The sequence below is a fragment of the Leptidea sinapis genome, chromosome 2 (assembly GCF_905404315.1).
Source record: "Leptidea sinapis chromosome 2, ilLepSina1.1, whole genome shotgun sequence".
Lineage (NCBI taxonomy): Eukaryota > Metazoa > Arthropoda > Insecta > Lepidoptera > Pieridae > Leptidea > Leptidea sinapis.
This window is the reverse complement of record NC_066266.1, coordinates 24624077-24648251: the sequence shown is the minus strand read 5'-3', so window position 1 is coordinate 24648251 and position 24175 is coordinate 24624077. Positions and strand designations below refer to the sequence as shown.

The window sequence follows — 24175 nt, the reverse complement described above, 5'->3', positions numbered from 1 at the left end:
AATCTATAAGTAATTAAATATTTATGTTTCTAAACACAATTAAATGGATTATTTTCTGAAAAGCTATGTTTGTAGATTTTGCTCTCAATTTTTACTGCGGAATGATTTCAGATTAGCCGACTAAATCATTATGTTGTATGGCTTTTAAAAATAAAGTATTAAGAAAAAATCATTTCATATTATTAATAATAATATATACCTATAATAGGAAACTACTGTATGATAATATGTTCTTTTATTTAATTATCACAACAATTATTATTAATCATGTTGGATTATAATATTAGTATCTCAAGATTAAATTTTAGTAACTTATCTTTTGAATTTTCGTCGTAGTCTCAAGTCTCATAGTATTTATGTTAACACTTAGTATCACATGATTACACGAGATGGCGCTGATCAACTAAGAGAATATCTCAGACTCATAGAAAGTAAATTATTCTAATAATTGATTATTTTACTAAAGATAGGTTCTGTTAAATTTAATTTATACTTTTCGACTTCAATGTTTTATTTAGCAGCCCCATTAATATCAATTTGATGTCCTATGAACAGTCCAGTTACTTAAGCAACAAGCTTCATTCTTCATATTCTATCAAAACAGTAGATGGCGCTAATCATGAGACATTACTATTAATAAAACCTGAGATATTAGAACGTTTATAAAAATTAATTACTGTCTTCTGATTATTTTAATCAAAATCTAATCACATATGCACAATCAAACACCTGCAACTATGTTATAATCTGTTTATATAGACACAGTAAACAACAGACGTCTTTAATAATATATTCCAAACTAATAAAAGGAAACTTACTTCAAATAGAGGCAAGACCCAACTTTTGCTACGTTACTGTTTGGTATTATTAAAACGCATCAACCGCCATATTTGTTTGATAAACTTAAATTCTCACAGCGTGATATTAGAACAGCTTGTTGACTTATTTGTTTATATTTTATTATCAACCCAAAAAGATTTGGTATCTTTTTGGCGGAAGTTTTATGTCGGATTTTATAGTTTAATATCATTTACCTAATAGGTACTTATTCAGATTATACCTATTTAACTACTTAAGTACCAAATTTTTATTTTTAATTAGCCTTTACTAATAAGTAATTTTTATTATTGGGTTACTTACATGTCTTGTTTTAACGAGAATTTATTTCACAACTATATATTTGTTCACAATTTTATTTTTGTTCATTAAGTAAGTATTTTAATTTATTTCTGTTTATAATTTAATTTTTGTTTTTATGATTTGATTTAATATGTTCACTTGCGTAGCAACCACTCCATAGTCGTCTGCAGAATATCTACCAGCGTTGTAGCTAGCTTCACAACATAAAACTGAACAGACGATCTTTTGTTTCAAAGTTTCTGTCTTTGTGTATTACCTATTATTTTTTCGTGTTTGTAAATATGTTTTATAATAGTTTTTTTCCTTCGATAATTACTGAACCTATCACAATAATACTTACTTATACCAAAAATTGCAGCGTGTTTCGAGGCTTGTTTTAGCAAGTAGGATATATCGAGTAAATATGGTGATAACTTATCTGGTATGCGTAGGTATGCATATAATATGGCATTCCGTTATCATCTCGTTCCCTTGAAGGACGACGGACGTCCACGGAAACCAGAATTCACCTGGGCTCTCGAGGGAAGGTACTAGATACGGCTTTTCAGCCACTTCAAACGGTCACGACTCGCGTAACACGTCTCCATTTAATTGTATGTATTATGTATATGATATTATGCTTACATAAAAGTCTATCCATAACATTGGGAACTGTACTCTCGAAATTGTTGACGAGGACGTCTACCTCGGACAAACAATCCAGTTAGGTAGGTCCAATTTCGTGAAAGAGGTCACTCGTCGAATCCAACTCGGATTGGGGAAGCTCTGTAAAATCTTCACGTAGCAAATATCACAGTGTCTGAAGACGAAGGTTTTCAACCAGTGTGTGTTGCCAGTGATGACTTACGGTACGCAAACGTGGTCGCTAACTATGGGCCTTATGAGAAAGGTCATGGTCGCTCAGAGGGCAATGGAGAGAGCTATGCTCGGAGTTTAACTGCGAGATCGAATCAGAAACAGGGAGATCCGTAGGAGAACCAAAGATATAGCCCAAATGATTGCGAAATTGAAGTGGCAGTGGGAAAGGCACATAGTTCGACGGACAGATGGCTGTTGGGGCAGTAAAGTCCTCGAATGGAGAACAGGAAGACGCAGTGTTGCTAGATCCCCACAAGATGTACGGACGATCTGGTCAAGATCCTCGGAATACATTGACGACGAAAAAAAAAGAATCTATTGGAATTAGATGCACACAACTTGCCATTTTTAAAAATTAATTATAGAATAGGAAGCAAAAGGTTAAACTGGGCCGGTGGTCAAGTCAGGATGTCAACGTATCATGTGGCGTTCCAGGTAGCGTGTTAGGTCCTACTTTATTTTTAATTTACATCAATGATCTCTGTAATTTACAAATTAACAACGCTAAGATCTTCTCGCATACCAATGATACGGCGATTGTCTTTGCCGGAGACATCTGGCAAGAAACAAAATGCGCCCGTATTATAATATTATTATGTACTGTAAGTATGTTAATTTAAGACTCAGAAAGAGCTGAGCCTCCTGGCACAAGCATTCTTTATATGCTTAAAAGATGGTTCTTGCCATCTATTTGTTATGGAGAATTTGTTAAAACCAATAAACCATTGTATTATATTATGTGCCTAAATAAAGTGCTCGAACAGTACATTCGAAATATATTATAATATTAAATCTAAGCTTTCTTATCACTTAAATAATCCTTTAAATTGTAATATTTATTCTGTTGTTCTGTCTATAAATACTAAAGTCTACAATTCGATAAAAGATAACATTAATCAAATCATTATTAGTCAGACGACCGCTAGTTTTCGGGTGACCGCGTTATTGAGTCACTATGCCTCACATTGGACTTATATTAATTGGTAAGTTAATTTGGTAATAAATTTTCTTTATTCCACGCTTTTTATTACCTTCACCTGTATGTATGTTTGTTTGTAACCGACTGAGCGCGATTTTGACCCACTTTAGACGGCCAAATTTCGTTGATTTATCGAGGACCGATGACAATATATCTGTATATATAATGAAAATGGTCTTTGTTTGAGGCTCAATCACACCTAAACCACTGATCGTATCGACATGAAACTACCACCATTCGATGCGAAATTTATCCTAGATTTATGGTTATGGTTAATCTACTTATTTTTTTATTGTATTTGTAATAAGGTGAATAAAATTTAATTTAACGCAAATCGGGCGGGAACGGCTAGTTAATTTGATAAAATTGTTCCATGTTTAGTTTACATATAAGGCCGCTATTTCAAGAAATCGCCAAAATAGCGAATAATTGTAACCATTTTTTAACGGTTTACATACAACATTTATTTTTTGTCATCATCATCAGCCTGAAGACGTCCACTGCTGGACAAAAGCCTCCCCCACAGATTTCTACGACGATCGGTCCTGCGCTGCCCTCATCCAACGTATTCCGGCGATCTTGACCAGATCGTCGGTCCATCTTGTGGGAGGGCTACCAACACTGCGTCTTCCGGTACGTAGTCGCCATTCGAGGACTTTACTGTCCCAACGGCCATCTGTCCGTCGAACTATGTGCCCTGCTTACTGCCACTTCAGTCTCGCAATCATTTGGGCTATATCAGTGACTTTGGTTCTTATACGGATATGAGAAGAAAATTCATATTTTCTTTACATTTCTATCTTTAATAGACATTGCGGAAAAAATCAACAAAATACCCCTAACACCCTTTACAGTTGGTGCCATGTTAATCTTTCAATCTAGATAAAAATTGTATGAAAAATTATTAATTGTTTACCAATACTATTTAACATGACATAGTTTTGTTATTTTTGTAAAGAAAATTGTATTATGTTTGCAATAAATAAAAAATGCTTCTAATTCTGAATTAAAACTATGGCCATCTTATGCGAGAGAGGTAACCTAGCTCTGCTCGATTCCTCAAGGCCGTTGGCTCGGTCCCCAGCCTTAAGTTATTTTCATAGCCGACCCATATAGCTGAAGGGTTCGAATCCCGGTAGGTGCAATCATTTATATGATGAATATGGATGTTTGTTTCCGAGTCATGTATGTTTATATGTATTTATGTATGTTTAAGTAAGTATATTGTATTAAATATATCGTTGTCTTGTACCCTTGTACAGGCTATGCATAGTTTGGGGCAAGATAATTTGTGTCAATATTAAATAAAATAAATAAATAGTATTTTGTCCTATGGAATATTGTTATGGAGCATTGTAGCCGATATTAATACCATCTTAGTGCTTCAGAAGAAGGCTATTCGCGCTATATATAACCTAGGTCTTAAAGAATCATTAAGAGAAAATTTAATAGTTATTTATGCAACTGTTGCGTAATAAGGGGGTATTAAATGGTGATAATAGTATCACATGAGTGTTTTAATACCTAATTATCAACAGTTGCATACAAGACTTTATCTACACCCAAAATATGAATCCTCTAAAATATTCTGAAACAGCTTACTGCTAACATTAAAACAGCCAGTCCTAGTAGTAACGTTATATCATCCATTGCTGATGGATATACAAATAAACAAAGTATTAATGAAAGAATTATTTATTTTACTAGTAATTTACATTTTGTATAGTGCAATAATTAAAATTCACTTGAATGTGTGTAATGTTCTTTTGGAAATTAATCACTCATTTTTTGTAAACAAAACAATAAAAATATCGAAGAAAAATGGCGGGGATTCTAATAACCTACTTTTTTTACGGAGCACGACGTTCTGGGAGTGTGGAGCGCGCGTAAACCAAAATGTTCTTTTTTTGAAATTCATACAGATGCCACGCATCGAGCAATAAGAATGTGGCTGTATGTTAAAACTCTTTGAGCATGAAGGGAATGAAAAAAAAAATAGGAGTGTTGTTATGAAAATCAATACAACATTACAACACTCTTTGGATAATGTAATGGTTATTAGAACATTGGATGTTTTAATGTTGGCAATAAGCTAACTGTTTCAGAATCTTTAATAGAGGATTTAAATCATGGGTGTAGATGAAGAAATAAACATTTCGACTGTTGCATCACAATATATTCTTGATAATGTTTCTGTATGTACATAAGCACATAAGCGAATTTACTAGAAACTGTGTTCACACTAGAAACAAACATAAGCTAAGCCTAGTACTAGGTTAATTCGAGTTACTAAGTCTTTTATAGGGCGATAAAAATGAAAAAAACCGTAACGAAATTCAAAAGAATTGTATAAAAAACGTTTATGTGGTAAGGCTAATAGCGCTCTGCGATCTTAATTGAACCTTATTGTATCGCTTCTAGAGTCCCTATTTCTTTTATTGATTATGCGGAGTTAGCCTACTGTACTTGTAATATTATAATATATTCTTTGACAGAACTCGCGAACACTTGGCTAAAAGGCCGGCAAAGCTGCGATATTGCTTAAAGGGGGAAACCACCCTCCAGGAGAAGTCTCCTTTGCACAGGATGCCGGCTAGATTATGGGTACCACAACGGCGCCTATTTTTGCCGTGAAGGAGTAAAATGTACCTAACAATTATTGTGTTTCGGTCTGAAGAACGTCGTAGCTAGTGAAATTAATGGGCACATGAGACTTAACATCTAATGTTTCAAGGTGAAGAGCGCAGTTGTGGTACCCATAATCTAGCCGGCATCCTGGGTAAAAGTGCTTCCCAATGGTAATAATAAAACTAACTGATATATCACTTCTTCTTTAAAGTTTTCAGTCAAAAAATATGCTCAGGCAGAGATGGGTAGGCTTAAAAGGTGCGACCACATTTTGTACTGAGTCCGTATCAATTCCTACTCTTGCTATGCGGTTAAACAAAAAAATATTTAAATTTTTCTGAACAGCCTCTCTCTCAATACACCAAGCGGCAGCGGTGTGGACGTGCACCACGAATGAAGAATGTTCAATTCTGCAAGGAGGGATCTGCAACGAGGGAGTGTGCCAATGTCCCCCCGGACAGCAGAGTGTTAAAGGAGGGACTGTCTGCGTTGGAGGTAGGTCTTGCTTTTGAAACGACGAAAATTTAGCAAAATTTAACAACAAAATTTGACAACAAAAATAAAATATGATATGGTGGGAGATACCCACGCTGTTTCTTCTGAATATCAATGATATGTTGGACACCTCCAACGGACGACAGCACGGGCGATGCCGTATACACGGGCCATGCAGGTCTCTCTCGGGAAATCGTCGACCAGTACCGGGCGAAACTTGTGTCTTCTATCGAGTTCTCTCTTGACAAGGTCGCGGAATGGGGTATATTGAATTTTGTCCAATTTAACCCCCAGAAGACTCAAGATTCAAACTCCAATAAAGTAGTCCGATTTCTTAACTGAAATTGTGAATGAAAAATTAATAAAGTTCAGATATTGTTATTGTGATATTGTTATGTTTTATTATATTTTTCTAGTCCAATTTTTAAATTATTGTTAAATGTTCCAGTTGCACCCTACCACACATCGGCATGTCTAGAAGACCATCAATGTTCCAGATTGTTCTCCAGTTTTGAGTGTCGTCGGAATGCAACGGAACAAAGTGAGTCAAATAAGCCAAAAAGTCACCTATGCCAGGCCTGTCTCACTCCCCGTAAGTACGCGCGGCGGCCTCTACAAAGAGGCTATTCAGTAGGGACTCACAGCGAGCAGTGAAGCACGCGCGAGTTTTGTTCACCTACTTCGACGGTCATTGCGACCCATATTTAAATTTTTTAAGCTTCCTAAAGACCCTGGAACAATCTAATATATAGTGATTATTATTATAATTAAATTACCATTCATGATAACTAGGTAGCTATTTATTTCCAATGCTAAGTTGGTATTACTATGTCGTGGTCTGACATTGTAGATTTGACAACGATATAACAATGTTTTAAAATTACGATTACATACCTATTTATATTAGAGAAAAACCTGAGCTATTATTATAAGATGACCTTATACTAGTTAGGTACACTTTTAGGTAAAGAAGTCAACCCTAATGTCGTCAGAAGAGGTAAGAGTCACGCATTAGAAAGAGAGGCAACTTCTAGGTGAATAAAAATGTAGGTTAGTAGCGCTGTGCGATCCGAATCATACCTTATTGTAAGGCCGCAAGAGTACCTATTTCTTAAATTGATTTTGCGGAGTGAGACTTCTGTACTTGTAGTATTATATTATATTCTTTGCCTATGCTGAACACGTCAAGAGAAACTGTGACAGCGGCTGTGAACAGGTCAAACATAGCGTCCATTTTCAGCAACGCACGCACACTCAAGCAATGTGACCGACGTTTCGGGAGTGTTAAGACGTAGCTTTTATCCACAAAGGTTTTTTTTTAATGGAATAGGAGGACAAACGAGTGTACGGGGCACCTGGTGTTAAGTGATTACCGCCGCCCACATTCTCTTGCAACACCAGAAAATTACAAGAGCGCTGCCGGCCTTTAAGGAAGGTGTACGCGCTTTTTTTGAAGGTACCCATGTCGTATCGTCCCGGAAACACCGCACAAGAAAGCTCATTCCACAGCTTTGTAGTACGTGGAAGAAAGCTCCTTGATAACCGCACTGTGGAGGACCGCCACACATCCAGATGGTGGGGATGATATCCTAACTTGAGGTGTGTTAATGTTAAATCTGTGGAGGTATTATCTATAACATGACGTGTGTATGTGTGTTTTATAGGGGAGCATTTCTTTTAATTTATACTTCGATTGCGTCTGTATAGCTTGTCTAATCTGGGGAGTCCTCGTGTGTAAATCTGTGGAGGTATTATCTATAACACGACGTGTGTGTGTGTTTTGGGGGGGGGGGACATTTCTTTTAATCTATATTTCGATTGCATCTGTATAGTTTGGGCAATCTGGGGGGGACTCCTCGTGTGTAAATCTGTGGAGGTATTATCTATAACATGACGTGTGTGTGTGTGTGTTTTATGGGGGAGCGTTTCTTTTATTTTATACTTCGATTGCGTCTGTATAGCTTGTCTAATCTGGGGAGTCCTCATATGTAAATCTGTGGAGGTATTATCTATAAAATGACCTGTGTGTGTGTGTGTTTTATGGGGGAGCATTTCTTTTAATGTATACTTCGACTGCGTCTGTATAGTTTGTCTAATCTGGGGAGTCCTCGTGTGTAAATCTGTGGAGGTATTATCTATAAAATGACCTGTGTGTGTGTGTGTGTGTTTTATGGGGGAGCATTTCTTTTAATGTATACTTCGACTGTATAGCTTGTCTAACCTGGGGAGTCCTCGTGTGTAAATCTGTGGAGGTATTATCTATATATGACGTGTGTGTGTGTTTTGGTGGGGTGCATTTCTTATTTATTTATTTATTGCTCCAACAGGGTGAGCACCAATACAATCCCTTAATAACTAACATAGATAGAACTATTTAAGTGACACTCCAATTATGGGTGCAAATCGAGAGCAATTAACAAACGAACACAAACAAAGCATTACTTACGTTTTAGGAAGTTAATAACAATATAAAAAAAATTATATTAGTATTTCAATATTTTAAATTATTTAAAACTGTGAGAAATATATTACATTCGACCTAGGGAAAAAGTGCTCATCAAATAAATACATTAGTGACTAAATTGCAAAATAAGACATATTAAATTTATTAACAAATATATTTATACTTCGATTGTGTCTATATAGTTTGGCCAATCTGGAGAGCCCTCGTGTGTAAATCTGTGGAGTCCTCGTGTGTAAATTTTTATTTACTGACTTTAAAAATCAACTTCAACAAAACATTCTTTCATTAACTCCCAGCGGGCACCTGCGGGTGTCGTGAAGGGTTCCACTACTTCCTCGGTCGCTGCTGGAGGACAGTCGGCTTCGGAGAAGTCTGCAGTCACAATGAAGAGTGCCTCGACCTGCCCAGGGACCCATACAGCCTGTCGTGTGATGGCACCTGCAAATGTGCTGCCGGCTACCAGGAGAGGCAGCGGGGCGAATGTAGAAGGTTTTCTACTGGTGAGTTTACATCACATCCTTCTAATTCAAATATTATTATTCAAAATAGGATGTGACATCACTTATTGAAAGTCAAATAAACTACCACCCATTCCAAAATGAAGGCCTGAGAAAAACGGGCGCAACAAACTCAGGGGGCTTTTTTTTATCAAAAAATGTGTTTACAAAGTAACATTGTGCAACTAAACTTATTATTTAATAGCTTGAGGGCGGTCGCTCCATTCCCAATTTGTGGTATCATTAAGAAAGTCATTTATGTTATAGTAACTTTTGCCACACAAACGTTTTTAACGTTTCTTTTGAATAACTTAATACTTTTGTTTTGAACATTTTCTGCGATCTTGTTGTAAAGGCATATACATCGCCCCACAAAAGACTAACTAACTCGACTTAGCCGAGTAGCAGGCATTATAAGCTTAAGTCTGTTCCTGGTGTTAACATTATGGTTATGACAGTTTCAAGCAAATTCACTTATGTTTCTATGAACATACATTACATTATCAAGAATATATTGAGAAGCAACAGTCAAAGTGTTAATTTCTTTGAATTTTGCTTTAAATGATTCTTTAGGACCTAGGTTATAAATAGCGCGAATAGCCTTTTTCTGCAGCACAAATATTGTATTAATATCGGCAGCTAACCCATAAATATATACCATAGGACATAATACTATGGAAATAACTAAAGTATACTAGTCGTGCCGTATCTATGTCAGTTAATTGTCTAATCTTCAGTTAATCTTTAACCGCGTATGCTGCAGAACTAAGTCTGTTCGCCAATCCTTCAATATGGGGGCCCCATTGTAATTTGGAATCCAGCGTAATGCCTTTACTCTCGCATCAGGTACTATTGACAAAATTGATTAATGACTCACTTTATTAGGTTCTTATTTGCACGAAAACGATTGTATGGAAATTGGTGGACTGTATTATAACAGTTGCCTTGGTATGTTCAAGCGAATTTCGACCTACATGCTTATTATGATTATAGGAAAATGACAATAAGGTGACGTCACGATTCAGGTTTGTCGATAAATCATTTGACACTGGATCTTTTTTTATGTGAAAATAAGGGACGAGACGAGCAGGACGTTCAGCTGATGGTAATTGATACGTGCCGCTCGGGATTCTTGAAAAACGCAAAATTTCTGAGCGGCACTACAATTGCGCTCGTCACCTTGACACGTTAAGTTTCATTTGCAAAGTAATTTCATTAGCTACGATACCCTTGAGACTGAAACAGTAATATTTAAACATTATTGCTTCACGGCAGAAATAGGCACCGTTGTGGTACCCATATTCAGCCGGCTTCCTGTGCAAAGGAGCCTCCCACTGGTACATAATTAAAAGTCATGAAGAACAAATACATTACAGTGCTCCCAAATTAATAATGCGCATACAGATCTTCGCCACTTTTCGGCAACGGTCGTATTTCCCGACCGTCGGGAGACGATATCTATATAGAGTGGTAAAATGCATTACCTTTGCATAATTTAGTAGTATTATCTTATATATAAAATTCTCGTGTCACAATGTTCGTTCCCTTACTCCTCCGAAACGGCTTGACCGATTCTCATGAAATTTTGTGAGCATATTGAGTAGGTCTGAAAATCGGCCAACATCTATTTTTCATACCCCTAAATGTTAAGGGTGGTCCACACGAATTTTTTTTTTAATTTTTTTTTACATTTTTTTTAAATTGTTTGATTATGAGTCAGCATTAAAAAATACATACAACTTCAATGTTCACCCATCTACGATCAACAGTTACTTTTGTATCGCGATTTTAATATCGGCAATACAACGTTTGCTGGGTCAGCTAGTATTACAATAATAATGACAAGAGGGGTGTGTAATAGGAGCTCTATATAATTCCACATAGACTGAACACGTGCAGTCGGCACCAATACTTAAAGACCATTGACTGACCGGCTACCACAGCCGACCGCCCGATTTGTTTTCGTATTGTGATTTGACTCCTATTTCTTTCGCACAAGGTGCAAAATGCAAGTGCATTGTTTAGGGATCTTACGATTCTGCTTTCCGGCTCAAAATATTATATCGTATTCGAGACTTCTTAAGTATAGATCATCGCATTACACTATGTGACTCGATAATCCTATCTTTGTTTAATTACGGTGATACAGTATATGGTTCGCGGTTGCTTGCGCGTACTGAACGAATCGTTCAAAGGGTCCAAAACGCCTGTGCTCGATTCTGCTTTATCTTACCGCCTCGAACTCATATCACTCCACACCTAAACAACGCCGGTATACTTAAGATGACGTTACGTAGGGAGCTTCATTTGGCCACTCTTTTATTCGGTGTAATACGCAAAGGTCGCCCGGAATATCTGTACGAAAAACTGAAATGGCGCCATGCATCAGAAACAAGGTATCCTATCAGAACAGGAAGTATTCCAATTACTATTCCTCCTCACCGCACTTCTGCCTTTCGTGGTAGTTTCCGTTACGCTGCCACTAAGTGTTGGAACAATATACCACCACCAGTTAGGAATAGTTGCTCCATATATAGTTTTAAATTAAAATACAAAAACTATTTAGTAAACTATCAAAAAGATTTACAAATAGGTGGCAAAATAGTCCCCACTTATCTTAGGTAAACTGAATATATATATTTTCTGAACTGGCTTTATTTTATTTTATTTTAATTTTATATTGTAATCGCAGCGTTTGTATTTTTTGTTGTGTACTATATTTTTTTATCAAGTTTTGCATATTTTGTATCTTTTATATTGGTAATTTTTGTCTTTCTTTATTCTTTAATGTTGGTTTTTCTACGTATAAGGTATTTGGGTAGGTTTTCAGTTTTAAGTAAGTATGTGTTATGCTGTAAGTAATTAAAAATTTTAAAACGTTTCTAAACCACAGCGCGAGTTTGTCTCGTAATGGGCTACGCTGAAAACCAGCGCTGTAGCATTTGCTACAGCATACGCTGAGCGGTGTCCATTTTCGCATCATTATCGATTCTATTGTAAAATATATAATTATGTTCACAAATATTATTTAACTTTAAGCGATATTGTTATGTTTTACTTTAAGGTGTATAATAAAACTTTGTTAATTAAATTGTGTGATGATGATGTGAAATAAAATATGTCTATGTCTATGTCTATGTCTATGATTGAATGATTCGGGTGTTTCCGGGAATAGAATAGCCCATTAGCGAAGATCTGTTATGCGCATTATTAATTTGGGAGCACTGTATTATGATGAATACATTATTTATTATTCGTTACTCGAACCCGCAACCTCCCATGTTCCGTGCGAGCGCTCTTCCACTCAGCCAACCGTTCGAGTGACGTCACTCTCAGGTCGTAGCTTCATCTACACCTGTATATATAGATCCTCTACTTTACAGCTAATAACCTGTTCAACCCCAATATTTGGAAATTGACTTGAGATGTCGCTCTTTCAAATTTAACAATGTATTATTTTTTTAAAGTGATAACCCTCACTTCTGGGATTAATTTCACAACGACCTTTCGCGTTCTGTTTGAGCGCTCTTCTACTGCGCCAACCGTTCGAGTGACGTCACGTTCATAAATCTTGATATGTCTTGTTCAACTCTCAGATTGTGGTTTTTTATGTGGCGATTATTTTTTTTTGTTTTCATCCATCAGGTGTTGGAGGTGGCTGTGTGGTGAACGAAGACTGTCAGTTTCCTGGAGGTGTCTGTGACCAGGGCAGCTTCACTTGCATCGGTGAAGGACAAACACTAACTTGTAAGCAAGTACTTCCATGGTTCTTGAACAGTGTCATGCTATAAATATAATCTTACTATGTCAATACGGGACAAGACGAGCAGGACGTTTAGCTGATGGGAATTGACTGCCCATTACAAAAAACCAAAAATTCAGAGCGACATTGCAATAAGATGTTAAGTCTCATTTGCCCAGTAATTTCACTAGCTACGGCGCCCTTCAGACCGAAACACAATAACGCTTACCGATTACTGCTTCACGGCAGTAAAAGCCTATATTGCCCCAAACTAGGCATAGCCTGTAGTATGGGTGCAAGACAACGTTGTTCTGTATATTATAATAAATAAAATAATGTTTTTATATGAATTTGTCAATAATATAATATCATAACATCAAAAATTACTTCGTAAAATATGCACCCTGCTGTCGTAATGAAATTGTTTTACAGCAGAACTGTCAAACCGTGCGTCAATAAATTCTCTCATAGAAATAATGTATGGACACATCAAAGGAAAAACATATTTGTTGTTTTTATTTAATATAGCAGCATTTTCCCTTTTATTCAACTTTTAAACCTTCTCTGGACTTCCACAAATAATTCAAGACCAAAATAAGCCAAATCGGTCCAGCCGTTCTCGAGTTTTAGCGAGACTAACGAACAGCAATTCATTTTTATATATATAGACAATAGACAATATACTGACTTCATCATCATCATATCAACCGGAAGATGTCCACTGCTGGACAAACGCCTCCCCCAAGACGATCGGTCATGCGCTGCCCTCGTCCAACCTATCCCGGCGATCGACCAGATCAAGTAAGGGGTTTCTTAGCACCCCCTACCCTGTCACTTATATGGCTGCTACCGCGGCCATCACGAGCGGATCCACCTGGGACTGAAAGCCATGGCCTTTTAGTGTGAGTCATTGAGTTCTGGGGTTTTGCCTTAGTCACATTGCTTGGCAGGCGGGTTGGCGATCGCATTAGCTGATGATGTTTCTCGGAAAGATGCTCTTGTTATTCTTACGACACACACAAGAAGAAATGGGGTGGTTAAAAGACGTTAGTTATTTATATTTTTATTATTTGACAGTAAAACTCGCCACGCCAGAGCAACGTTCAGGCTTATCGGATCGGGATGTGGATGCTGTTCATAACACATCCTGTGCCTCCAGCGAGGACTGCGCAGAGCTTCAGGAGTGTAGCTCTGGAGTCTGTGTCTGCAGGACGGGATACTACATGTACAATCAAATGTGTTATGCTGGTGAGTAGTATCGGACAATATTACTCTGTCTCGGGAATCCCAGAGCATGGCAGATTTGCCTTTCTTAGGGATTGGGTGCACTAAAGCCGTCATCCATAATTTCGAGACTACTCATGATGTGTAGGTGAGGCAAAAGACGGCAGCACATGTCCCGGCATCCCATTCCATTACTATCGGACTCATTCCCGGCAATGCCATCGATTTGTTAGTGTCCAAGGTGAAAAGCAAATTAAACACGGTGCCATGGAGGAATTTTACATACGCGGCATCAACCTAAAAAGCGGAACCCTGTAAGGCGTACAATCGGTGCTCCAGATCAGGCAGTGGTCCAACTGTCCCAGTCGAGAGTTTTATAGGAATTTGCCTATAATATTTCAAAACATCAAGAATTATTTCGTAATAAATTCTCCCTGTTGTTATAATGAAATTGTTTCACAGCGAACTGTCAAAACGTGCGTCACTAAATTCTCTCATAGAAAATATGTCCATACAAAACAAATATTGAAAATAAAAATAATTATGGGTCCCGAATTCGAAATAAAAACTATCCTATCTCTCAAGTTGAACCAAACTGCACTCTATGAAGTAATTCCGTTAAAATCCGTTCATTAGTTTAGGAGTCCATCGCGGACAAACAACGTGTCACGTAATTTATATATATATTAAGATTTGATCGAAGGCTAAGGTTTTTAATTGTTGTATTTCAGAGTTGGGCTCACCTTCGACTCCTGAGCAGTGTGACGGACTGCTCTCTGTTGTTATCGACGGTATTTGTGCCTGCAGACCTAACTTCTTCTACGATATCAACATGAGGGATTGTATTAAAGGTAACTTGATGTGATCAAATACCGTTTGGTACGTGTCCTATCACGGTCGCGTCCTGACACGGTCGTCACTCGTACACTGGAGTACTTATTTAAAATGATAATACCGAATAAATTGTTGAAAAGGTTTAATGTAAGTACTCGTTAATTACAATAGAAGTTTGGTTTTTTTATATATATATATATATATATATATATATATATACAGGTTGGTTTTTTGAGAGGGGCGGTGATGGCCAAGTCGGAAACTACGAGACTTAGTGAAAAGTCGTAAAAGAAGTCATGCTCTCGATTTATAAGAAAGCGACAACTGCATATTCAGTTTTTTTTATAATTTCTTGAACATTTGACGGAAATCGACCCGAATGATTTTGCAAAAAAAAAATACATCAACCAATGGATTCTGTTGCTGATAAGGAACAAACTTTGAAAAGATATGTATTTCTAAAAATGAAAGCAGATAGAAAAAAAATACAAAATGCGATTCATATCTCACGTTTACCTAACTAATAAGTTGTTCAAAATGGCAGGATTTATCCTCGATAGAATATCAACAATCGTATATTTGGGTAGCATGTTTATAAGAGACGGAAGATATAAAGGTGATATTGAAAGGAGAGTGACTGCGGGAAATTGTGTGAATGGAGCGCTGCATGCATAAACGGTCAGACTGTGGCAATAGAAGCGCGAATTGCCTATTCATAAGTGTGTGTGGGCAAGTCGGTCGCGGGAAACCTCGTAGCACATTCGTCGATCAAATTGGGGACGTTTTGAGAAAAGGAGAGGTTCGAAGCACCCGCAACCGGCGAGCATGTATGAAAAGAGTAATGAATGTAGAGGAAGCGCGTGAGGTTTGTAAGGATAGAAGCAAATGGCATTCTATTGTCTCTGCCTACCCCGACGGGAATAAGGCGTGAGTTTATGTATGTATGTAGAATATCAACAAAAATGGTAAGATTTCTAACAAAAAGTTTTAATAGGAGGTGAGTTTACTGTAATGGCTTTAAAATGCCTGAAATAAATGACATATTATTATTATTAGCAAGTGAAGCACCTTTATGTTCATCGTCATATATCCACAAATACTTTTATGTTATTGTTTTTACACTTTTTCACAACGCACGACGGCATTTTTAAAATATTTTATTGCCACGCAAACTGATCTGTCACAGACGATGGCGATAGTAGTTAGTAGACAGTCGGCCTGTAGTAGTGTGTGTTCGTGGGGCTATGTTTTTACACGTTAATCGGCTTGTTTTGGTGCTACACTGTTATATAAGGTGACAAGGAGTCCTTATTTTTTACTAGTCCGTGTGCCTACCTTGCTAGAAAACCAATGTGGGATACATATTGCATTGCCTGGACAGTACTCCATGTGGAGCCGTATTACAGAAGAAGTCTTGCCCTTAGTACATCAAACTTTTTATAGGCAAATTTGGCGTTCTCTTCCACTTCTCTTTGCACGCTATATCGACGCGATGTCTACCGGAAAAAGCTGCGGCAGGTAGAGGCGTGATCTCTAATCGATATACGACACGACACACGCACAAAGAACAATGGCGATGTTTCATACTACAAAATATTTGAAATTGAATGGAAGCGTCTCAAGAACTGTCGTGTACTAATTAATTCTCTATAATTTTCTGCATCTACTGACATTATTCATTTTTAATTTGGAACCGGGATAATGGAGAAATAAATGATTATTTTGTTTGAGTTTTTAGGTTAGGTTTTTATTTTTATAACTTTACCGTTCTAACTATATTATACTTATCTATTATATTCCAACTAACATGTTTCAACAACAATAACACTGAATAACACCAATTCCAAAAATCTTTAAGGATAGGAACTAGTAACCATAGGCAAATAGTTAATAAATACCTACCTAATTACTAACGTCTACGGTACTACTGTCTACGGTCAACAACTCTGAGTATTATATTATGATAAAATGGAAACTTGTTACTTAATGCAATGGTAATAACAGTTTATTTACAACAAACCAGAGTTGGTTGTCCATAGCTTTATAAGTAATTTTATAAGAGGGAAGTCAAATGCGCAATCCATAGTCGTAGGTACTTCTAAAGTGTGCCTAACCTACGCCCGAATTTAAGGCTCGGGTCGACTTTTAAACTAAGTACTTCCATTTTTATAATCTTAAAAAACTGGTAAAATAAGTACCTAGTTTTCTAATGTCTTTTTCTCAATCCAAGATCTTATTTTGTAGAAGTAGGTAAGTAGCAGTAAATTAAACATGCAAAATATTTTATTTTGTTTATTGTTATATAAACAGCGTACGTTATACCAAATCGTGGGGCATATCGTAGTCCGGTAATGGAGAGCAGAAGTAGTTCAAAACGAGGTTCAGAGTTTAAAACGAGACAAAGATATTATTCAAGTGCAAAACCAAGCCATGTAAAATAGAAACTACTTATTAAAATAAAGAAAGCACAAAACAACACAACAGCGGTAACTATAATTGATAGGTATTATTAGCATCATATGTGACAGGTATAGAAATTAGAAACTCATTGATCACTCGATCATCGCTGTCAGTCATATTGACAGATAGCTTTCCTTGATCTAACCTAAAATGGATGTGATTTCATATAGTATTATTTATAGTCATTTATAGTCGTGACAGCATATAATGTGAAAATGAAATAAATATTTTATTTATTTCCCCGGTTCCTTTTGCAATACAATTTTATCTAACAAGTCAATTTATCTACGAAGTTTTTTTAGTAACTATCCTAACCTTAGACGGTTATTCCTATAGTCAGGTAAAATTTCGCCATTGTTCTTTGTCTTTTTGACTTGTCATTATTCCACAGTTTTGTTGCATGCGGAAAAAATTCCTTTTAAACCGCAGTTTTGAGAAATGGCACACAATGATATATCAATGATCTTTTCCGATTCCAGTTTCCCGCAGCCTTGCGGTGGATTCCTGTGTGATAGATGAGGCTTGCCACACCTTCGGGGTCGCTGCAAGGTGTGGCCAGCCTCAAGACCCTTGGCAAATGAGGAACTGCGAGTGTATCCCTGAGGATTCGGTCTGGGATGCTGAAAGAAATCTCTGCAGGCTTTTTGCAGGTACCCGCATGACTTTATTTTGTTTTGAACATAAAAAGTGTGTAATGTTTATAAATTTATTCAAAAATTTCATGCTGAAGTTTTACTAAAAAAAATGGGCGAATTTAGTCTACTAGTAGAAGAACATGTTTACAAAGAGAATTGAACCACTACGTTCATGAGACGTGAGTGCCATAGAAAATGGCGAGAAATGCCACTTGGATGAAACGCGTCTATATCTTGATACCAACATAATCACCTAATGACGTATTAGCAGAGCTGCCAATACAGTAAACCAAATATAAGGGTTGGGATCAATCCATAATTTTTATCGATAATTAACATATTGTATACACATTTGTATATTCTTTTATCAAATCAAATCAAAATCAGTTTATTCACGTAGGTCACGGAAATGACACTTATGAATGTCAAAAAAAAATTAAATATTTTTCTTATTGAATCTACCGTTACTTCGTAAAGGGTTGAGCTAATGAGAAGAAGTAGCAAGAAACTCATTGCCACTCTTTTATATTTTTATATTTATTTTTATATCGAGTTACATTAATATAAATGTGATCTAATTCTATGATGAACCTAATCCAAGTCTAACTAGTTTAAAGTAGGGATACGTTTTAGTTATCTCAAAGAAGATAACAATTTACATAAGTATAATTTTTTTTTTAATTTTCTTTACCGTTGAATAGTAGTTTCTCTAGTAGACTGCGTAGTAGTCTTACGGCCGTTCCCAATATACTATCTACAGATAGAGATAAATAACTACCTTCTACTGTCAGTAATTAGCTGTCAATAATCCGAAGCTGTCCCAATATACCCGATAAGCCTTTCTTGTCGCCTTATATTGGGACGCGTGTATTGCAATTTCCATGCAAACTTCTATCGCTGGTAAGCTATACGTCGTCCTATTGACAGACAGCGTGTACGGATAAGATGAGTTATCGTCGATACGTTTATTTTTTAAGCTGATGGTAATTGATACGCCCCACCCAGTACAGTGCAGTGCCGCTCAGGATTCTTGAAAAACCCAAAAGTTCTGAGCGGTACTACAATTGCGTCAGACATAATTCACCTTGAGTTACCGTCGATAAGTTTATTGGGACAGAAAAGTCAACGATACTTACGATTTTTATCTCAAGTAAGAGATAGACTGAATATTGAGAACGCCTTTAGTCGAGGGTAGTAGAGGGGAATATCTGAACAGATATGTTTCAAAACAACAATAATCCCTAGAGGTGTCTTTTGTTTATGGAAGAGGAGTTATGGGTCACCTGGTGTTAAGTGATCACCACCGCCCGCTCTCCCTTATGATGCTTGTAGAATTACAGGAGAGTTTCAGCCTTTATGAAGGTATACGCGCTTATTTTGAAGGTATCCAGTACCCACGTCGTACCGGCTTAAGTATACTGCGTTAGGGTATATACGTGGCAAAAAGTTCCTTGAAAATCACACTATTCTGGAACGATCAGGAAAAATCCCACAGATGATGAATAAGTTGGTGCGAAGGTGGAATTCAGCGGAAAGTATAAAAGATCAAACAGTTCTTTTTTTGTATGGAAAAGGAGGACAAACGAGCGTACGGTAGGGTCACCTATGTGTTAAGTGATCACCGCCGCCCACATTCTCTTGCAACACCAGCGGAATCACAGGAGTGACGCCGGCCTTTAAGGAAGGTGTACGCGCTTTTTTTTGAAGGCACCCATTTCGTATCGTCCCGGAAACACCGCAAAAGGAAGCTCTTTCCACAGCTTTGAAGCACGTGGAAGAAAGCTCCATAAAAACTATACTGTGAAGGACCGTTACACATCCAGATGGTGGGGATGATATCTTAATTTATGGCGTGTCGTGCGAAGGTGGAATTTGGCGACAGGAATCAGGTAAAACAGCTCTTTGGAACATTTGTTGTGATAAATATGATTATATTCAGGTGTTGGTGAGACATGCACCATGGATAGCGACTGCCTGGCGGGAGAGATTGAGATTCAGTGCGTGGAAGATGACCAGGGCGTTGGATACTGCCGGTGTCCGCCGCACCTTACAGAGTATGAGGGTCTGTGCCTCACTTCAGGTTTGAGTGAGTATGATGTATTTAAAAATCTGACTACAATTTAGGGCTATATTTCACCGGGAGACCACGGTGGCGCAACCAGTCGCGCGGCCATGGTGATCGTAAGATACCAAGCTAGATACCATACAGACACCACAGTCACGACATCATACTGAGACAGTATCAAATTGGACCTCGAAGGGATAGCACTCCTGTGTACGTAGGAAAAGAAAGTTTATGAGAAAAAAATAAAAAGTGGCGAGTTCATCCTCGTTTAGCCTTAGCCAGATTTTGAATAATCTGATGAGGAATTGTGCTACATTGATGGCTTTAATTACTTTACATTTCGATAATAAACCATTTATTATTGAAATTGTCCATCGTATGCTTCAAGTTGAAGGGGAGATTGACTCATGTATTTTTGTTATGAAAATACGGGACGAGACGAGCAGGACGTTCAGCTGATAGTAATTGATAGGCACTGTCCATTACAATGCAGTGCTGCTCAGGATTCTAGTAAAGTCCAAAAATTCTGAACGGCACTAAATTTGCGCTCGTCACCTTGGGACATAAGTTGTTAAGTCTCATCTCTACGGCGCCCTTCAGAACGAAACATTGTACAGCTTACACATTACTGCTTCACGGCAGAAAAAGGCGCCGTTTGTGGTACCCATCATCTAGCCGTTATCCTGTGCAAAGAAGCCTCCCACTGGTAAATGTCCTTAGTGGCCTTTTACGACACCCTAGGACCCTGGCCCTCCCTATTTTTTTATGGCCCGGGGAAGCACAGGGCTAAATCAATTGAACTACTCGTATGACATAAATACTTTTTCTTTTATTGGATATAGGTAAATCTATGTATAAATTTTTCATAACAGAGCTTGGGGAATCGTGTCAGTTGAGTCAAGAGTGCACAGGAACAGACAACGCTGTGTGCACCAATGGAACTTGCAGCTGTTCTGAAGGTTACCAGCAAATAGGGGACACCTGCGCACCAGGTAATAAGAAAGAGATTGTATCTTAATTTAAGCTGCAAGCAATGCGTATTTATTCACTTTTTATGGAAGAGTTAGTTCATCATCATCATCATTAGCCAGAAGACGTCTACTGCTGGACAAAGGCCTCCCCCAAAGATCTCCACGACCATCGGTCCCGCGCTGCCCTAATCCAACGTATCCCGGCGATCTTGACCAGATCGTCGGTTCATCTTGTGGGAGGCCTACCAACACTGCGTCTTCCGGTACGTGGTCGCCATTCGAGGACTTTACTGCCCCAACGGCCATCTGTCCGTTGAACTATGTGCCCTGCCCACTGCCACTTCAGTTTCGCAATCATTTGGACTATGTCGGTAACCATGGTTCTCCTACGGACCTCCTCATTTCTGATTCGATCTCACAGGGACACATATTGCCCTTTGAGCTTTCTCATAAGGCCCATAGTTAGCGACCACGTACCGTAAGTCATTACTGGCAACGCAAACTGGTTGAAAACCTTCGTGCGAAATTGGACCTGCCTAACTGGATTGTTTGTTCGAGGTAGACGTAATCCTCGACAATTTCGAGAGTACAGTTCCCAATTGTTATGGGAGTAGGTGCGACATGGACATTTGACATGATTTTGAGATCTACTCCTTGGGAAGCTGTATTGAGGCCATCGAGCATATGGCTTAAGTCTTCCATGGTCTCTGCCATGATTACGATATCGTCCGCGAATCGAAGGTGAGTGATGTATTCGCCGTTGATGTTGATGTCCAGTCCGTTCCAGTCCAGAAGCTTAAAGATATCTTCCAACGCAGCGGTGAATAGCTTAACAGATATGACATCGCCTTGTCTGACTCTCCGCTGCAGTCGGATAGGCTTCGAGATCTGATCCTGGAGACGGACTGACATGGTGGCGTTCTTATACAAACACGCTTCGATATATCGGTAATCAATGTGGCACCTCTGGAAAGACTGAAACTCCGCCCAGGTCTTGATCGAATCAACGAATACAACACAATACAGAACAAGAATAGAACGGAACATAAGCTTTATACTAGAGCGCCCGAATCGACGCACGCACACATACACATGTCTTACACGTCCGCTAAGCAATCTTGGGAAGACAATACTATAAGTGCCACGCCGTACGCCGCCGAGACTGGTCGCTGTCCGAGTTAAATTAGCAGCGCCGCGCCGTCAATCTTTTTGTATACACCAATCCTAGCTCCCCGCCAAGACTTTGGTATAAATTACAAGGACACCATTGAGTTACGGTACTATTCTATTACTGGTATTGTGCCTATAGTCTCTTCTGCTCGTCGCGGCGTCGTGGGGGTCTTTTCCTTCCCTAAGATATGCGTCATGCTCGTGAACGGGCTCTGTTTGGGGTGCCTGGTGGGTCCTACCCTGTCTTCATATATTTTTATTTTATATCGATAATATGCAATTTTAAGTTATTAGTTTAGATATATCATTTCTCACATAATATCTTTACTAATTTACAATGCATGCGAATTGATGCATCAACTGCTCTTGTTAAAGTGAAACTTTTATTACATCGACCGTCTCAAACTTTTCCGTCTGTGTGTTCCACGTCGCGTGACTGTCGGGCGACGCCTATAGTTCGCAGCAGCTGACCGTGTTGTGTATAGACTATTACTCATTTAGTTGGAGTCTTCCATTATTACTCCAAGTATAAAATTAAGATTGATAAAGCGATTTTTATACCCATTATGGAATATTATACCAAAAATTTTTAGTTAAATGTCTATAATGTGAAAAAAAGTTTCACTTTTACCGTGGTTTCATAAAACCACACAATCCTTTTCTATTTTCTCTCTTTTTCAGTCACAGCACATAATATAAACAAACAGGGTAAATATGTCAATAACGGATCATTTCAGTTATTGGCGGTGCGTGTTTGGTGAACGAAGACTGCGCTATTGCGAATACAGTTTGCAAAAATGGAACGACGGGTCGAACATGTCAATGTGAAGATGAATTCGTCGCGTATGAAGATATATGTTGGGAAGGTATGTGAAATATATTCCAAGAGAATAAACATTAATTCAATCACGGCAGTTGTTGTCATATTAATTACTTTAATAACTTAACTAACGGCGCCAAATTCTTGTTTAATCATGTTTTCTGCTTTACTTGAAAGCAAAAATTGATAAATTTTAATATGTTAATGATTTACTAAGAATTACAACTTCAAAAGAGACAAAACTTGCACTACAAGCTTTATCCTGGCTCTGGTGCTCTGACAGGAGTGATATAACTTGTCTACAATTACTGTTAATTTTCTTTAAATAACTATATAATACTGAGAGCACAAGAAACATACATACCAGCAAAATGTATGCAACAAATACCAGTTTAAATACTCCCCATTCATGTATACATCCATTATACTTATACACAAAATGAAACACCAACAGAAGAAACCACACCAAACCAGTGCCGGATTAGCCACGTAGTAAAAGTATCAATTGCTACGGGCCCCGCGCGAAAGGGGGCCACGCATATTTAAACCATCTCTCTCTAACTCATCTCTGCTTAAGCGTAATTTATGAATGAAACTTATTAAGATGTGGTTTATTGAATTTATTTGAAGGCACAAAAACGTGAAACTTTTACAATTAATACAATCTACGTGAGACAGTCGGTGACATGACTATTTTCAATATAGACCAAGGGCTCTCTGAAAGAATTTGCTACGGGTTCCGCGTTTGCTTAATTCGGTACTGCGCCAAACACCACACGAGGTTGGGTCTTTCTGCCTGCCAATGCAGTACTACCAAGGTGCGAGCAGGATGGGATATTATTTTAATTATAGGAATACCGAATACGTTTAGCTAATACATAAGAGCACTAATTATTTTAGTATTATCCAAATATTAGTGTTAATTCCGACAATATTTGTCTTTAAACAATTCGACACGTGTTTTGCCTCTCTCTAGGACATGTTGACCCGGAAGAGATACGTAACAATGGTGAAGGGACCAAATTTGTTTGTTCATTCAACAGAATTTGTTTATTAAAACTAAAGAAAACTCAAAACATTTGGATAAATATGGATTTCCGCAAAGTAACGCCTACTTCAATAAATTTTATTTTAGTATTTTAATGCATAAAAATATCTGTCTGATGGCAAATAAAAGAATGAGTGATTTGACT

At 37.8% G+C, this 24175-nt stretch overlaps 1 protein-coding gene across 1 annotated transcript in view; it reads left to right on the top strand.

Annotated features, from left to right (window-relative positions):
• Positions 1–5846: 5846 nt before the first annotated feature.
• LOC126973975 (prion-like-(Q/N-rich) domain-bearing protein 25) overlaps positions 5847–24175 on the top strand; it is a 41798-nt gene continuing 23469 nt past the window's right edge. The window contains exons 1-9 of the mRNA XM_050821324.1: positions 5847–5850; positions 5951–6100; positions 8861–9064; positions 11955–11959; positions 14731–14878; positions 17801–17971; positions 19896–20042; positions 20894–21013; positions 22900–23028. Coding sequence (XP_050677281.1) covers positions 5847–5850; positions 5951–6100; positions 8861–9064; positions 11955–11959; positions 14731–14878; positions 17801–17971; positions 19896–20042; positions 20894–21013; positions 22900–23028 — 1078 coding nt within the window. The remainder of the gene's footprint in view (positions 5851–5950; positions 6101–8860; positions 9065–11954; positions 11960–14730; positions 14879–17800; positions 17972–19895; positions 20043–20893; positions 21014–22899; positions 23029–24175) is intronic.